Raw genomic sequence first — 17,697 nt, forward strand, 5'->3', positions numbered from 1 at the left:
ACAATTTAGCATGGTCAACTCCCCTAAACGGCACATCTTTGGACTGTGGGAGGAAACTGGAGCACCACAGACAGTTGCCCAAGGCTGGAAACGAACCCAGGACCCTGGTACTGTGAGGCTAACTACTGAGCCATCGTGCCCCCCCCCCCCCCCCCATGGTAACTAATTTGAGAATAAGAACTAATTAAAGCTTCATGTGAACACAATTAATACAATGTTTCAACTGCAGATGTGTGGAGGGTACTGGTCTGACAGTTACCATCCTCTTCAATTGAACAATTTTATCAACATTCACCTTTTCTATCTTAATGCTCCGGTGAAGGACAATGTACTGACATGATTACTGTCATGCAACAATGTATCCTGAAGAATGAAGAAAATAGTCACATTACAGTCAAGGCTGAAGGGAAACACAGCAAGCAATGTAATTACTATTAGCAAATCCCTGCTGCAATTGAAAAAAAATCTTGTGCCGTAGATGCTCTGGTAATGATGCATCATAAAATTGGCTATTCCTGTTTCACCTCTAATTTTCCAGATGCAGGGATACTCACTCAAATGTTGTCAAGCAAAGTGAGTGAAATGTCACTAATACGAAAATGACATTTACAAAAGAATGTACTTCCTGTAGCTTTATCAAATGTTTTTGATAACAATGGGATAATTGAATTCAGGCACAGTCATAGAGATGTACAGCACGGAAACAAACCCTTCGGTCCAACTCGTCCATGCTGAGCAGATATCTAATCTAATCTAGTCCCATTTGCCAGCACCTGGCCCATATCCCTCTAAACCCTTCCTATTCATATACCCATCCAGATGTCTTTCAAATGCTCTAATTGTACCAGCCTCCACCACTCCCTCTCGCAGCTCATTCCATACCCGCACCACCTTTTGCGTGAAAAAGTTACCCCTTAGGTCTCTTTTATATCGTTCCCCTCTCACCCTAAATCTATGCCCTCTAGTTCTAGACTTCTCCACCCCAGGGAAAAGACTTTGTCTATTTACCCGATCCATGCTCCTCATGATTTTATAAATCTCTATAAGGTCACCCCTCAACTTCCAATGCTTCAGGGAAAACAACCCTAACCTATTCATCCGGTCCCTATATCTTAAACCCTCCAAACCTGGCATCATTCTTGTAAACCTTTTCTGAACCCTTTCAAGTTTCACAACATCCTTCCGATAGGAAGACCAGAATTGAAAGCCATATTCCAAAAGTGGCCTAACCAATGTCCTGTACAGCTGCAACATGACCTCCCAATTCCTGTACTCTGTGCCTCCTTCTTCACTATCCTATCTATCTGCAACTCTACTTTCAAGAAAATACAAACCTGCACTCCAAGGTCTCTTTGTTCAGCAACACTCTCCAGCAGGACCTTACCGTTAAATGTATAAGTCCTGCTAAGATTTGCTTTTCCAAAATACATCACCTTGCACTTACCTATATTAAACTCCACCTGCCACTCCTCAGTCCATTGGCCCATCTGACCAAGATCCCATTGTACTCTAAGCTAATCTTCTTCACTGGCCACTACACCACTTATTTTGGTGTAATCTCCAAACTTAATAACTGGACCTTGTATGTTCACATCCAAATTATTTATACAAGACAACAAAATGCAGTGGACCCAGCACTGATCCTTGTGGCACACCACTGGTCACAGGCCTCCAGTCTGAAAAGCAACTCTCCACCACCACCCCCTCTGTATTCTACCTTTTGAGTCAGTTCTCTATCCAAATGGCTAGTTGTCCCTGCATTCCATGAGATCGAACCTTGCTAACCAGTCTCCCATGGGGAACCTTGTCGAAATCCACATAGATCACATCTACTGCTCTGCCCTCAATCCTCTTTGTTACTTTTCCATGCTCAAAGCCATGCTGACTATCCCTGATCAGTCCTTGCCTTTCCATATACATGCAAATCCTGTCCCTCAGGATTCCCTCCAGCAACTTGCCCACTACCAATGTCAGGCTCACCGGTCTATAGTTCCCAGGCTGTTCCTTATGGTATTTCTTAAATAGCGGCACCACGTTAGCCAACCTCCAGTCTTCCGGCACCTCACCTGTGACTATCAATGATACAAATATCTCAGCAAGCACTTCTCTAGCTTCCCACAGAGTTCTAGGGTACCCTGATCAGGTCCTGGGAATTTATCCACCTTTATGCGTTTCAAGACATCCAGCACTTCCTCCTCTGTAATATGGACATTTTGCAAGATGTCACCATCTATTTCCCTACAGCCTATATCTTCCATATCCTTCTCCACAGTAAACACTGATGCAAAATACTTGTTCAGTACCTTTCCCAATATCCTGCGGCTCCACACATAGGCTGCCTTGCCGATCTTTGAGGGGCCCTATTCTCTCCCTAGTTACCCTTTTGTCCTTAATGGATTTATAAAATCCCTTTGGATTCTCCTTAATCTTATTTGCCAAATCTATCTCACGTTCACACACCACCACCCCACGCCCGCCACTCCTCCGACCTGGCTCTCCTGATTTCCTCAAGTATAGTCCTACTGCCTTTATACTCTAAGGATTCATTCGATCTTTCCTCTGTATACCTGACATATGCTTCCTTTTTTTTCTTAACTCAATTTCTCTAGTCATTCAGCATTCTTTATACCTACCAGCCTTTACTTTCACCCGAACAGGAAGATACTGTCTCTGGACTCTGAAGGCTTCCCATTTTCCAGACATCCCTTTGCCTCCAAACATTTGCCCCCAGTCAGCTTTTGAAAATTCATGCTGAATACTGTCAAAATTAGCCTTCCTCTAATTTAGAATTTTACTTTTAGATCCGGTCTGTCCTTTTCCATCACAATTTTAAAACTAATAGAATTATGGTTGTTGGCCCCAAAGTGCTCCCCCACTGACACTTCAGTCACCCATCTTATCTTATTTCCCAAGAGTAGGTCAAGTTTTGCACCTTTTCTAGTAGGTACATTCACGTACTGAATCAGAAATTTTCTTGTACACACTTAAATTCTTCTCCATCTAAACCCTTAACATTATGGCAGTCCCAGCCTATGTTTGAAAAGTTGAAATCCCATGCCATAACCACCCTATTCTTTTTATAGGCAACTGAAATCTCCTTACAAATTTGTTTCTCAATTTCCCGCAGACTATTAGGGGGTGTATAATACAATCCCAATAAGGCGATCTTCCCTTTCTTATTTCTCAGTTCCACCCGAATAACTTCCCTGGATGTATTTCCAGGAATATCCTCCCTCAGTACAGCTGTAATGCTATCCCTTATAGAAAATGCCACTCCCCTTCTTCTCTAGCCCCACCCCCCCCTTTCTATCCTTCCTTTAGCATTTGTATCCTGGAACATTAAGCTGCCAGTCCTGTCCATCCCTGAGCCATGTTTCTGTAATTGCTATGATACCCCAATCCAATGTTCCTAACCATGCCCTGAGCTCATCTGCCTTCCCTGTTAGGCCCCTTGCATTGAACTAAATGCAGTTTATTTTATCAGTCCTACCTTGTTCTCTATTTTGTTCCTGCCTGTCCTGACTGTTTGACTCACTACGTTTCCCAACTGTACCAGTCTCAGGTTGATCTCTTTGCTCACTGTTTCCCTGGGTGCCATTCTCCGACCTTATTAGTTTAAATCCTCTCGAGCAGCTCTAGTAAATTTCCCTGCCAGCATATTAGTCCCCTTCCAATTCAGGTGTTTCCGTCCTTCTTGTACAGGTGATTTCTACCCCAGAAGAAGAGATTCCTATGATCCATAAACGTTAATCCTTCCCCCGTATCAGCTCCTCGGCCACGCATTCATTTGCTCTATCCTCCTCTTCGTTCCCTCTTTACCTCATAGCACTCGGAATAATCCAGATATTACCAACTTTGAGGGCATCTTTTTTAAATTCCTGGCTATCTTTCTATATCTTCCCTTCAGAATCTCACCCAGTCATTTGCTACAGCCGATTTTAGAATCAATTTTTAAAATTAATGGAAATGTTTCAGATTTGATTCTGATGAATGGTCATCAACCTGAAATGTTAAATCTGTTTCTCTATCCAGGTGCTGTCAGGTATGCTGAATATTCCAGCATTTTTAATTTTTATTGCCAAATTCCCACATCCATATGACTTTTCAGTTTTGCTTGTTTTCTGCAAGGAACTGGGCATGTACTTAACTAGGTATTGCAATTACAATTCGTGGGTCTATGTGTACCTTTCAATCCTTCATACATGTCAACAAAGGCGTCTTTATCCACAGTAATAACCAATGCTTTATTTGACATGGGAGTGCTTGTGGAGGAGAGATTATGCTCACTAGTGAGAACATCTCCCATTTTGATTAAGTCTCCTGACTGTTCTGAAAATTCAACAAAAGCAAAATCCAACACTAATGATTATGAATGGAGTCTTGGGCTGTCAGAGGTAAGACTTACTCCAGCAAACCTCAGAGGTGGCCAGATATGGATCTTTGAAATTATGCAAGATTATGAGAGGATAATTTGTAATAAGATTAATTCCACTGATTGTCAAGCTGGGGCAGAGTAATTACAGAAATAATTAAAAGGGAGGTTAAAAACAAAAGAGTTAAGGATTTAGAATTAACTGCCATAAGGCACTGAAGCAGAAACCATAACTACTTTGAAAAATAAATTAGATGGCTGTTTAAAAAGGGATATGAGCAGCATTCAGATAGTGAGATGGACTAGGTAGCTCATTACAGGGCCTGGTGTTGCAGGCATGCTTAACAGACAATGTGGATTGTTTCTGTGTAATCATATTGCATGATTCTGTAACACTTCAAGTTTCACAATAATTGGGTAAGTCAACAATAAAATGAATTAGAATCATTGTACAGGTTTGATAAATTTGTCAAAGGAACTATTGAAAATAACACCGATTGTGAGCTTGCGTCAGTTTCTGAAAGCTATCCACACAGTTTGGATTTCCCACCCCGTTCCCACAGTTCATGACTTTTCCTTCTCCAAGTTTTATTTTATTTTGCCTATCACCTGACCACCACCCTGAACTGCACATCCTTTCTGATTCAATACCACACAATATGTTAACCATGTCCTGTGTCAATACACCTTTAAGAGGTGTATTTTGTCTTTTTTTTGTGAAGTGAGGTTGAGATGGAGTGTTCTGCTCCCAGTCAATACAGTACAGAGGAACCTCGATTATCCAAATACCAATTATCCGAAGGAGATCTCGAGGTCCCGATGGACACATTACATCAAAGATGTGTTTCCAACAATGATTGCATCTTTTGTTTACAATGATTAAACAGGCACTGTCTCTAAATGACTGACCTCCAGCCCTCCCTCTCTCTTCCCCCCATCCCCTCCAAAAACTGTTCCCCAGATAATCTCTCCTACATTGTCCTGTACAGGACAAATGTGGAGCCTGTCAAAATGTTGCAGTAAAAAGTTGTGTGTGGCTGTGGCTGTGTGCTTGCGCGCGTGCAATTTGGAAATTTACACCACAAAGGCAGCAGCAGCAGCAGCAATCTTGTTGTCCACTCGCCCCAGAGAGGGAAGCGGTGTTGGATGGGGTTGGGCAGCAGGGGCAGGGTTTGGGGGTGGTGGACGGTGTTGGACAAGGTTTTGGGAGTTGGGGGGCAGGGTTCGTGTGCTTTGTGCTGGGGGTGAGGGGCGGGGTTGGATGGGTGGTGGGCAGAGTTGGGGACGAGGTCTCCCACGCTGTGTGTTGCAGCAGTCTCCAGAACAGGGAGCAGACTTGAAAAACTCCAAGCCCTGGAGGAAAGGCATTTAATCAATTAAACGAATAATCGATTATCCAAACGAAATAGTGCCTGTCCATCTCGTTTGGATAATTGAGGTTCCCCTGTCAACAGCTTGAGGCGCCTTGGGTTTTTCTTAAAAAAACGTTGGAACAAAAGCAGCAGCCTGAGTGGGTGGGGTCAAGCTCCCACATAACCAGGATTTTAGTTTTAGCTTTCTGTAGCTGTTGGAGTTGTGAAAGGTATGACATCTGTCTCTCACTCTCTCTTTGCTTCAGCTAAAAGCTTGGGTTCTCTTCCTGCTGCTGGAATTGAATGCAAGACAATGTTACTGAGTTTGCCTTTGCCAAGGATGTGCTTAAGGGAGGCTACAATTCTGGAATAGTAAAATTAGTATTTCATTTTTTTTTTAAGTACAGGTCACTCTTCTATAGTGTGCATTTTGTCAATGTGAATTAGCTGTAATACAATTGACAAATAGGGGACACTGTTTCCAAAGCACAAACTTTTAAAGCATGCATTGGCTATAGAGTGATTGCATCACCAACACTAAGTGTGCGATTCTTGTATAGCAGGGGGTCGCTCAAGAATGCAACTATCGCACTATATCAGAAATGACTGTATTGCCATAGAGTAAGAGTTAAACCAATTATTTTATACTATAGCTAAAATACCGACAAAATAAAAATATGACTAAAGCATGGTTTTCTTCAAGCCTGATTGTTTGACCAAATCGAATTGCATCCAAAACTCAATCCAGAGCACTTGCCTTTAAAGTAAGAAAAAAAGTTAGGGCCTCAGCCATCACTTTAATATGTTTTGAGGGGTCTGGTCCATAACATGGCCTAACCAACAATATGCACAGGATTAACATTATATTTTCAGATATTTAAAATCATGCCCTGGTTTATAAAACTTGTGTTATATATTTATTTTGCAGCTTCTCGGACTTCACCTCCCATTTTGCAGGATTGTTATAAACAAAAAAAAATGTCTGCTCCTCTATTCTGTACTGAAGTCACGTCAGTCAATTTTCCTCCAACCAAAATGCTTCTCACACATTTTCACAGCATGAAACTCATCTGGTATCCAGCTGCCCCATCTCCAAACCTCTCTATTTTCTCTTAGCCACTTTTATTGAAACTTAGCTAAATTGGCAGAAAAGCAAGTATTGTTAATAGATGTAATGAGAGCTCTATTTCTATCCGTTAATTAGCTTTTGATCACTTTAAATAGCAGACACCATCAACAAGCTGCTGGTACAGCACTTGATCATGCGCTTTAGAAAATTGACACAATACCATTCACTATTTTAGTCATGCACTCCATAATTTCCTCAACAAATTCAACTTATTAGAGACAACATACCTTTTAGAGATTTGTACATTCTATCCTCAAACAATGTATTCTTAATTTATTAATTTTATCCAATGTTAAGGCCTCTAAAAGATTACCCATTGTCATGTTAAACTGGTTGATCAATATTTACCCCTTCCTTTTTGAACAGAGAATTTGTAACCATTAGTCCAAAGCCCAACTTCCACTCCCAAATTATCTGAAAGATTGTTGCTAGAACCTCAGGTTCATCTCTCAACGTCTCTCTGCATGCGAAGATGCAGACCCTTGGGTCTCAAACCTATCTAATGTAAGTGCTCTACCTCTTCTTCCATTCCCACTGTCACATTTAAATAGAATCAAAGCAAACTAGTTTTGCACTTCTGCTGTTACTTAATTCATGAGAACATTTTTGACTTTCTTCCTACTTCTTTATTAATTTTCATTAAATGCTGGCAAAATAATTTGCGCTTTTGATGTGCGTTCTGTGTAAGCTTTTCTCTTTTTCACTATAGGAGTTACAAATTTACTGATACGAATTGACAAACTGATTAACAAACATTGAAGCAATGTAACCCGAATGGATTTGACAAACATTACTTCACTGCATGGGTGATTTGTGTACAGCTGTTTGCTTATCTGCCTCTCTGCACAAGTCTCAAACAACACCTTAAAATATTACAAATAACATTTCACTACAATTAAGTGGGGGTGGGGGGGGGGGGGGGAATCACATTGCAGCACTATAGTAATTAAATAGTTAGTACTGGTTGGCACTGCTGCCTCACAGCGCCAGAGATCGGGGTTCAATTCCCGCCTCAGGTGACTGACTGTGTGAAGTTTGCACATTCTCCCAGTGTCTGCGTGGGTTTCCTCCGGGTGCTCTGGTTTCCTCCCACAGTCTAAAAATGTGCAGGTTCGGTGAATTGACCATGTTAAATTGCCCGTAGTGTTAGATGTAGGGGAATGGGTCTGGGTGCGTTGCGCTTTGGCGAGTCGGTGTGGACTTGTTGGGCCGAAGGGCCTGTTTCACACTGTAACTAATCTAAAGAAAATAGTGAAATGGTGTGGAATGTAAAGGTAGTGTGGTTAAGTGTCCAAACACAATGGTTGAAATTTTGTTTCAAATTATATTAACACAGGAGCAAGCAATTCAAAAAAAAAGAGAAATTCTAGTAGAGTAGAATGCCAGAGATGGGGAGGAAACTAATTTTTAAACATCTTTCATATCATCTAAAATGTTGTAAATAAATAAATGGCCCAATACCATCTATAGAGAGAAAATACTGTTCAATGTTTCATGCATACAGCTATAAAAATTACCACCCAGAATGCAAATACATACCCAGAGTATAAGGCTGCACAGGAAATATTGACTGATTTTTCTTCCTAACAAGTCTGTCTTATTTTCAAAATTCTTTATCCTTCGTAAATTATAACCGTCTGTAGTTTCTCTAATACTTCAATACTAGAACTGGGTTAAAAAAAAAAAGAACTGATAATTTAACTTTCTGATAAATAATCTCAGGATTTAAAAATAATTCATTCTTGGATTGACATTTATGGCTCACACCCAATACTAAATGACTTGCTCGGCCACATCAGAGGACAGTTAGCTGTCAACCAAACTGACGTGGGGGCTAAACTGTCAGCCAGAAAACATAAGACAACATATTCCATTCATTAAAAAATCCAACTGGCTTTATACAACAATCCCATAGCTTCATGCTCACTTTTACTAGTACTGCCTTCTATTCTTAATAGCAAGTAAGTTGGAAGTAACACAATTTGTCTACTGTTCTTGATGGATGGCAAAATGGAAAAGTTAAATTGTCAACCCATTTTTAAAGAACATAGGCAATCTTAATTTAGCAACAGACTGTCTTAGCAGCTGCATGTAGAATTTGAACACTGAGAAAACCGTGTCATAATGATGTCTGAAAAACTGATAGAAACCGCTTGAAGCATCACATTCTCTAAACTTAGCAGCACTTTTTTAAATGAATATTGACTGATAAAAAAGGCCAAGATAAATGTTCCTCGGATGATAAACAGTACCTTTGTCATTCAATCATATGGCAATGGAAAATAATCAGTGTAATTTGCCTGATTAAATGGTTGTTGATTATAAGTACGATAGCCTAAGTGATGGTGACTATCACAGCTTTTTGCTTCCAGATATTTAAAATTAAACTCAAATCTTCAGACTGCCATGGTGTAATCTAAAAACTCACATTTGATGAATTATTAGTCCACCTCTGCATTACAAGTCCAAAAACATGAACACTGCACAGCAGAACCTGTAAATTAAGTACTAGTTTTTCTTGCATGATCACACTATCTCCAAGACAGACCTTGATGGTCAATTTAGAAAGGTTAAAAGCTCTTTTGCTGAAAATAATGTCTTACAGTCTAGATCTATTACCTTGCCATCAATAAATTTTCCAAAGCCCAGTAGCATTAAAAAAACTTAAGCAAAATGGTAGAGGTCCAAACTTCTGATATGGGTTTGGAGTTAAGTTTAACTCTTACATGAAGCAACAGTTTCTCCCCATTCATCTCCCACGCTGACTGCCCATATTCACAGAAATACTGGATGTAACAAGGTGAAAAAGATGAATTGAGAAACAGAATTAAACAGAAAGATATTGAAGCTGATTTTAAATTTTTAGAAAGTTCTAAAGCCAACAAAAATAGATTTTTATCTACTTAAAGATGTAGTGGTCATTGATATTTCCCTGTTCCAAATCATGGAATACATATGGCCTAATTAATAATACTTCTAATTAAATTTACTAATGTTCGCAGTAATTGTTGAAAAACTGCTTGAATGTCTGTTCAGTTCAAGATTTTAAAAATCTTAAACATTTTTAAGTGAAAATGGTTTAAATATGTGCCATACAATATTACTGTTGCTGTAATGAACTGCATTGAGCTGGCACTATTTATGTTTCTTACTGGTTAAGTAAATGCAACTAAGCCTGTAGAATTTATGCCAAGTCAGTTAAGGTGATAAGTTGATAATCCTGATTCACAATGTAGGCATTCCAAACAAAGTCTCGTATTAAATAACTGGGATGTATAATAGGACATGAGCAATTGTGGGTCAATTGGACACATTGTGCAATATTTCTGGACTTCTCCAACTATGGTTTAAATCATTTTTATGGCCCCTGTGCAGGCCTTCACATAAAATTATCAAACGTTACGTTACTTTAAATAAGAATCTGATTGATCTTGTTTGAAAGTGAAAAACTGCCATTTTTAGAATCAAAATATGTCCAACGAACCAACTAATGTGAATAAAGCCAGTTAATGGCAAGAAAGGATCCAAGATATGTGGGATAAGTTGGATCAAAGAGAATCATTACTATGACTTACCTATGACATCCTGATTGTTTTGCTGTCCTGCCATAGCACGGTCTGCAGCAAAGAAATAAGAATAGAAAAGAAATACATATATGCAGTATGTCAAAGCACAAAAGGATAGGAGAAAAAAGCATGCACCAGGAAAAATACAAACAGAAAAATGAAGCTCTCCACAAGAGCAGTGGGAATTGGAATTGATAGCTGAAGAAATTGTACCCAGTACACCAGTTAAATGTTGCAGGAAGCATAGTGGTATCACCAGTTAACCATCATAGGTACCAAGCAAAATGCATTTTGTCAAAGTCAGAATGAAAAATATACCAAACTACATTGATGCATCTACTGCCCTGTTCTAGACATGTCCTCTCCGAGCACAGAAGGCGAGGAACATTTAGTGCACATTTTTGATTCCAAGTTTCTGCAATATATATTAAACTACCACTTGTATACTTGGAATACAAATTATTTTTCACCATTGAAACGGTAGACAGACTGCAGATTCAAATCCAGGACTAATAATTCCAAACGGCCAAAACTGCCATCAAATTAAAATAATTCCAAGGTAACTTGCAAATTTATGTTAAAATGGCCACATAATTCAGTAAATTCTGTCAGCCACTGATAATGACAGTAATTTTTTCCTTATTGAAAGATGATAGAATCTGAGCTTTCATATCTGAGAGGTCAGCTTCAATACTGTACACAAAGTAAAATAAAAACAGATAATTTAGGAAATTTTCAGCAGGTCAGGCAGCTCGAGTGGAGATAAATCAGTAAGAGTTTCAGATCTATGATCCTTCATCAGAATCAGGTGAAGGGCCACAGATCAGAAATAATTATCCTAAATTTCTCTCCACTGATGCAGCCTGACCTGCCAAGAATTTCCCATTTTCTGTTTTTTTTTATTGCCAGCATCTTTTGCTTTGCTTTTTTAAAAAAAATTATTGACAAAATAATGGCTATTAAAGGCATTTCTTAACGTGTACGTACTTGAGTTAATTCAGAGGAAATATTTAGTCAATACAACAGCTAAGCGGTACATTGCATGAAATGCGACTGCAATACTGCTGCAGTTAATTGCATTCTATCCTCCAAAATGTGGCATTGACCTTAATCATTACGCATTCTCAAATGTTTCTTCCTCTCTCAAAGAAAGCAACTCATACTTGCAGAGTGTGTTCCACAGACACCAATCACTTTTCACGACTTCAGCCAAGTAACCATCTATTAGGTACAAGGTCAGACTGGCATTGTTACCAACATATATTCCCTGCCAAAATAATGAAATAAATTATGTCTCCTGTCACTATCACAGATATCAGTGTACTTAGCATTGGCTGGTAACTTTGTCTTGTAAGGCTTTGGCAGCTATGTCTTCAGAATTTTATATCAGCAACTGCCTTAAGATGATTATAAACCCACCACCCTGACCATTTGTCTATCATAGACTCTTCTCTCCAGCCGCAGCCTGACACTCCCTTCTTCATGCTGGACACCATGATTGCAGGACCCCTTATTTGGTCTTATTTCTCACAGACCAAAACCACTTTATTAAAGGTCTTCCCTCATACCCAATGCAATGGTCAAGACCCCATACTGGAGTGACCCCAATGTGATCCACAATAGAGGCATGTGATCTACTCTCTCACCCACCTAGCATCCCTTCACATCCTACTGTCCCGATTGCTCCCCAACTTGTGTCCTTAACCGTCTCCTTCATCTATGTGATGCCGTTTCCACTCACTCTCCTTACACACTTAGGCATTGCTGGGGAAAAAAAAAAGAGACCGATTTTGGAGAAGCTTTTGGCTTGCACTCATCAGGACATTTCACAAGAAAACAAATTCTAGGGGAAAGACAGAGTTCTCTCTTAATGAGTGTAAAATACTGACTGCTTAGAGGCATTACCATGAAGAATCCACCATTAATGTTGTTTGACAGCTAGGCTTTGTCAAATTTTCAAAAACAAAATGATGCAGAATGAAGCCATTTTGCCCAACATGCCTGCACTGGCTCTAATATCTAGTGCTAGTCTCCTGCTTTTCCCTCAGGTTCCTACACACCATGATCCAGAAAACATCCCTGCCTTCTTGTATACCTCAATTGAACCTGCCTCCACCACAATTCTAGGTAGTGCCTTCTATACCGTAATCACTGTTTGTGTAAATAATTTTTTTTGTCACATCACCCTTTTCTCATTTGCACATCACATCAAGCCTATAATCCAGGCAAGTAGCCAAGACAATGCCCTAAGATATGAACAAGCAATGGCTGTTTTGTTCAGGTGAAACAGGTGCAGTGTGTATTCTTTCTGCAAACAGGGTCTTGTACATAAAAACATGTAGCATCCGGCACATGAGTGTGCCACACTGCAAGTTTGAGTGACTAGTCTAAATTGCTTGCCAGCTTAACTCCTCACACATTCAGAATTATCCAGCAAATGTTGCCCAATTGCTAAGTTACATCTAATATTAGACAATGCGTTGTAAATTTTACAGGCACAGTCTGGTAGTGTTTGGTCAGTACCTACGACATGCTGTTTGATATGATTCTCCAGTCTTTGGGACTTGCATAGTAGCAGTGTGAAAGAGTTCATCTGTTGCTTAAACTATTACAATACTTCACTCATCCAGGGTAATTGAAATAATCTAGGTAATCAGAGGCCTTTTTCAGGGCGAAGAGTAACCATCTTAATGCGTTCCATGAGGTTAGGATAAGGTATCCTCAAAATTTTGATTAACAAGTGAAGCTAGCCGTTTCACGCTGTGTTCTTTTTTTATTGGTGGCAGGCTTCCAAGGTCCATGTGAAGCAAAAATTCCAAGAAAAGGGAAGTGAATGCATTTGCATTCGGACTGATACATGCAGAACCTTGGGAGTGTAAAGGAGACATTGGCTGCTACTATGTAGCAACTTGAGCGTTTTTTGCCATCAACAGAATGCTACCATTGAACCAAAAAGACATTTGGTTTATCATACAAGTGAGTAAGATGGTTTACGAATTTCAGTGCCAGTGTGATGTCAGATATGAAGGCTACATGTCCTGAAGCCTGGCAGATCGTATTCCTTTGATTGTTTGCAACAAGGAAGTTAAGATTATAGACTACTAGTCCATGCTTGTAAAACCCCCAAGTGTCTAATGTTAGATGTAATTCTATAATTGGACAATATTTGCTCGATAATCCCGAAAGAGCAAGACATTTGCATGTATTGAAAGCTACATGTATTACAACACCTGGCCCTGTCCTTTCCACAGAAAGAACACGTGCCAGCACTCCATCTATTTCACGTCAAAATAGGTAAGTGTTGTTCGCTGGATCTGTTCACAAGGCCCTGGTCTTTGCAGACAGAAATAATACGTGACCCAAGAAAGTCATTCACTGGTTTATTTCTCAGAGTATTGCCCTGACCAGAGTAAATTTGCTTGGATTAAACATTACAAATGCTGGTTTTCTCTGAAAATTTGTATTCTGGGAAAATATTCTGATGATTGCAAGTCAAAATGCATTTTTTTTAGCCATACTCAAGTTTTGTACAATAAAAATAATATTTCCACATTTTTCTCAGAGGCTGCAAAAGTTACCCTGTGAAGTTTAAAGCCTGAAAAATAGTAGGATTGGTCACAATAAAGGGAAGAGGTTTCAATGCTGATTCACTTTGATTCTGGCTGCATAGGTTCCTAGCCTGGATGAGGCTGCCACAGCACTGGATTTTTTTAACAATTGACCCAAAACCCTATTTCCAATCCTGAATGGTACATCTGGAGCCTTATCTCGAACATGTTGCTCAAAAATCTCCATTGCTGACCACGTTTGATGTCATCTCCCGTTCCTGATGAAGAGCTTATTAGATTAGATGACTTAGAATGTGGAAACAGGCCCTTCGGCCCAACAAGTCCACACTGACCCTCTGAAGAGCAACCCACCCAGACCCATCCCCCTACATTTACCCCTTCACCTAACATTATGGGCAATTTAGCATGGCCAATTCACCTAACCTGCACATTTTTGGACTGTGAGTGGAAACTGGAGCACCTGGAGGAAACCCACACAGACACTGGGAGAATGTGCAAACTCCACACAGACAGTTGCCTGAGGCGGGAATTGAACCCAGGTCTCTGGCGCTGTAAGGCAACAGTGCTAACCACGGTGCCACCACGCCGCCCACAGTTTATGCTCAAAACTTGGATTCTCCTGCTCCTCGGATGCTGCCAGACCGGCTGTGCTTTTCCAGCACCATACATTTTGACACTGATCTCCAGCATCTCCTAGTCATCTCCCATTATGCCAATATAATGTTCAATGCCTGTTTCATTTTCATGTCAAATGCAATAAGATTTTTTTTCTACATTACAGTTACTGAACAAGTGATTATTACTGTTGATGGCTCAGCACATTTAACCAGCTCATAACTTACACAAACTAAGGAAGCAGTGCCCATTGTCAATTTTGGAGTCAGTTAGCTGGATGTCTGGTTTGCAATTCCAATTGCATAGGTTCAACTCCGCCATTGGCTGAACTCTCTTTCTCAACCTCTCCTCTCATGTGAGGCACGGTGGCCCTCTGGTTAAACCACCCTTCATCTTTCTCTAATGAGAGTGCAGTCCTATGATCTGTGAGGACTGAGGCAGCTTTATCTTTTTTTAAAAATTATCAATCCACAGTCCATGTTGAAATAGAAGATCTCAGGCAATTTCCTGGAACCTGGATAACAATCTCCACAAGATGTGCAATTGACTGTAAAGATAAATTAACAAAAGCATCACACTCCTCTGTGATCTTCCATCCATTTATTGAATAGCTTGCTGAAGTTCAGACAAGGATCACACAAATTATGGTCTTTTCAATTACATACCCAAGAGCAACTGAAACGTGTAGAAATGGGTTCTTCAACAGTGAGAAAAGAGGTAATAAAATAAGAGGAAATAAAACTCTACAGGAAAACAAACCTGTAGCTCTCTACCATGGGTATGTTATCTTGATATTATAAATAAATGGCCTAACTTAAATAGCACAGTAATTATGCACTTGAGTCTTCAAATGGAGAACAAAAAAAATCAAAGATAATGGTCTTTGGAAGATAGTACACAAAGCTATGCATAAGAACACAAGATTGAGAAACAATTAAAAATTCAAAAACACATTGTCCAGGTTGACAGAATAAAACATTCTACTCGTTGAGCAAATTTAACTAGTCCCAATAATGAGCAAAGTCACAAATCCAATCCATGCTAATACTGAGTTGGCTGCTCTCACCTGGAGTGACAATGTACGAAATACAGCCTCAGTGCTAAGACTTAGGAACAAAAAAGATCAGCTAACATGCCTGCTCTTCATTGTTATCAGAAAATACACAATTGTACTAACAGAAGGACAGACTTGCCTATAATTTCCTCATTATTGCAATAAAAGATACAACTGTCAGCATTTAGCATTAAGACACATTTGAGTAATAGTCAATTGATTCAGATATCACAAGAACCGTATCCCAGTGCCTTTACCTACATCTCTTTCTTCCTCTGCACCATTTTTGTTAGCAGAACCTTTAGTTGTTTTGGCCCCTCGAAATATTGGAAAATGATGGGAAGCAGAACAAATTGCAGGGAAACAAAGAGATAACAAACTGGCAAATGTTGCCAGGAGGGCCATCAAGTTGTACCTGAAGTGTTGAATTTACTGACAACTTTTTAGAAGTATTCTGCCTTTTTTCCTCCTCTCCCTGGGCACTACATTCTCTCCTTAACCAGGTAAGATTATCTATTATCTCTGTTATTCAACAGCCTTTGTTTATTCCATGTTAGAGCGGGGAGAAAGTATTGGGTTTCCATCATGCATCATCAACCTCGTGGAAAAGACAAAGATGGGCTGGGTGTTGGGACTTTGTGTACCAACTCAATCTGGACCAGACAGCAGCATTGATATTCATATCCAAATTGAAGAACTATGAAACAGTTAAGAAAATATTGATTTTAAGTGGCTTAAAAAGATGGCATTTTGGTTCAATTTTACATTAAGTTTGACCATCCATAAATATATGTCTTGTTCGTAAGAAAGCTGTGATGTGTATAAATTAGAATCAGATCTCAGAGGCCTGACATGACACCTAATTGAAATAAAAAAGTTGCTCTATTACGATAAGGAAAATTCTTCCAAATATGGCAATAATACGTAATGTTCAAAGCAAATATAAAAGGCAAAAGGAATAAAAAGAAAGCCATTTGGCCCATCACAAAACCCCATAGAACCGTTTCAGACAACATGCAATTCAGGTATCAACAATAACTTGCGTTCAACATTCCACAAGGTCACGGTCAAATAAAATTTGACACCAAGAAACTTAAGAGGGTTTTATGACAGGAGACCAAAAACTTTGTCAAAAGGGTAGGTTTTAAGAAACTTAAAAGGACAGTAATCATTCGGGAAGTTAATTCAATGAAAGGTTATATACAAGAGGCCAAAACTGGGAAATAAGTTTCTGGAGGGTTGTGACACTGGAAAATGCTACAGAAATAGAGAGGAGACAGAGACAATGGAGTCATTTTAACATAAGGATTAAAATTTTCAATGTATATAGTGCAATTTTAACAGAGAAATGATCTCGTCAACAACTTCTGCATTTAGACCTATGAGCAGTAAAAAGGTCTGTTGTCTTGGAAAACAAAAGGACAAGATTGAACAGTTCAGAAATGGAGGCTCAACAATTTTATGGAAGAGATTTTCCTTCTACAGAACTTTATTTCAGATATTCAAATGTGTTTCATAGATCCAGCTTGTATGTGTTCATTGGAAGAAAGAAGTATATTATGCATTTTTTCCTTGTTTGGATATAAATAATGAACTTCAGCAACAAATACAAATTAACTCTCTCATCTTACCATCCTGGTTTTAAACAATGCTTTCATTCCCCACATAAACTATCACTTAAGTCTCTCTAACTGATCTTAGCTGCTAATTTGTAATGAACTGCAATAGTGCTATGAACTCATTGCCACAAACGTTCAGGTTCAAATAATCTTTATTCACTTTGGATGTTTTTGCCAGAAAAAAGACACTTATACCTCGTCATCGTCAGCTGGATTTTAACATCGACCTCCATGAGAAAGAGAGCAGCTGAGAGAAAACATACACATAATCACACACAATCCATCCACACACACACACACACCCCATGTTTAAATGCACCAGAATCCCACATTCATCACTTGACCAGTCCTCTGTCTATCCTCTGTATGGCAGGGCTATAACCAATAAGTATCACTTGAAGCAATAAAGCTAAAATAATCA

At 39.4% G+C, this 17,697-nt stretch overlaps 1 protein-coding gene across 10 annotated transcripts in view; it reads right to left on the minus strand.

Annotated features, from left to right (window-relative positions):
- Positions 1-17,697, minus strand: part of yaf2 (YY1 associated factor 2) — a 183,137-nt gene that overhangs the window by 155,434 nt on the left and 10,006 nt on the right. For 5 of the 10 annotated variants that reach the window (XM_043709055.1, XM_043709053.1, XM_043709054.1 and 2 more), the window contains exon 3: positions 10,429-10,470. The exons of 4 other annotated variants lie outside the window; for them this stretch is intronic. In XM_043709055.1, the coding sequence (XP_043564990.1) occupies positions 10,429-10,470 (42 nt within the window). Of the gene's footprint in view, positions 1-10,428; positions 10,471-17,697 lie in introns of those variants that run through there. One more of the 10 variants, XM_043709065.1, reaches the window with a different exon arrangement.

Source organism: Chiloscyllium plagiosum, chromosome 19, assembly GCF_004010195.1.
Source record: "Chiloscyllium plagiosum isolate BGI_BamShark_2017 chromosome 19, ASM401019v2, whole genome shotgun sequence".
Classification (NCBI taxonomy): domain Eukaryota; kingdom Metazoa; phylum Chordata; class Chondrichthyes; order Orectolobiformes; family Hemiscylliidae; genus Chiloscyllium; species Chiloscyllium plagiosum.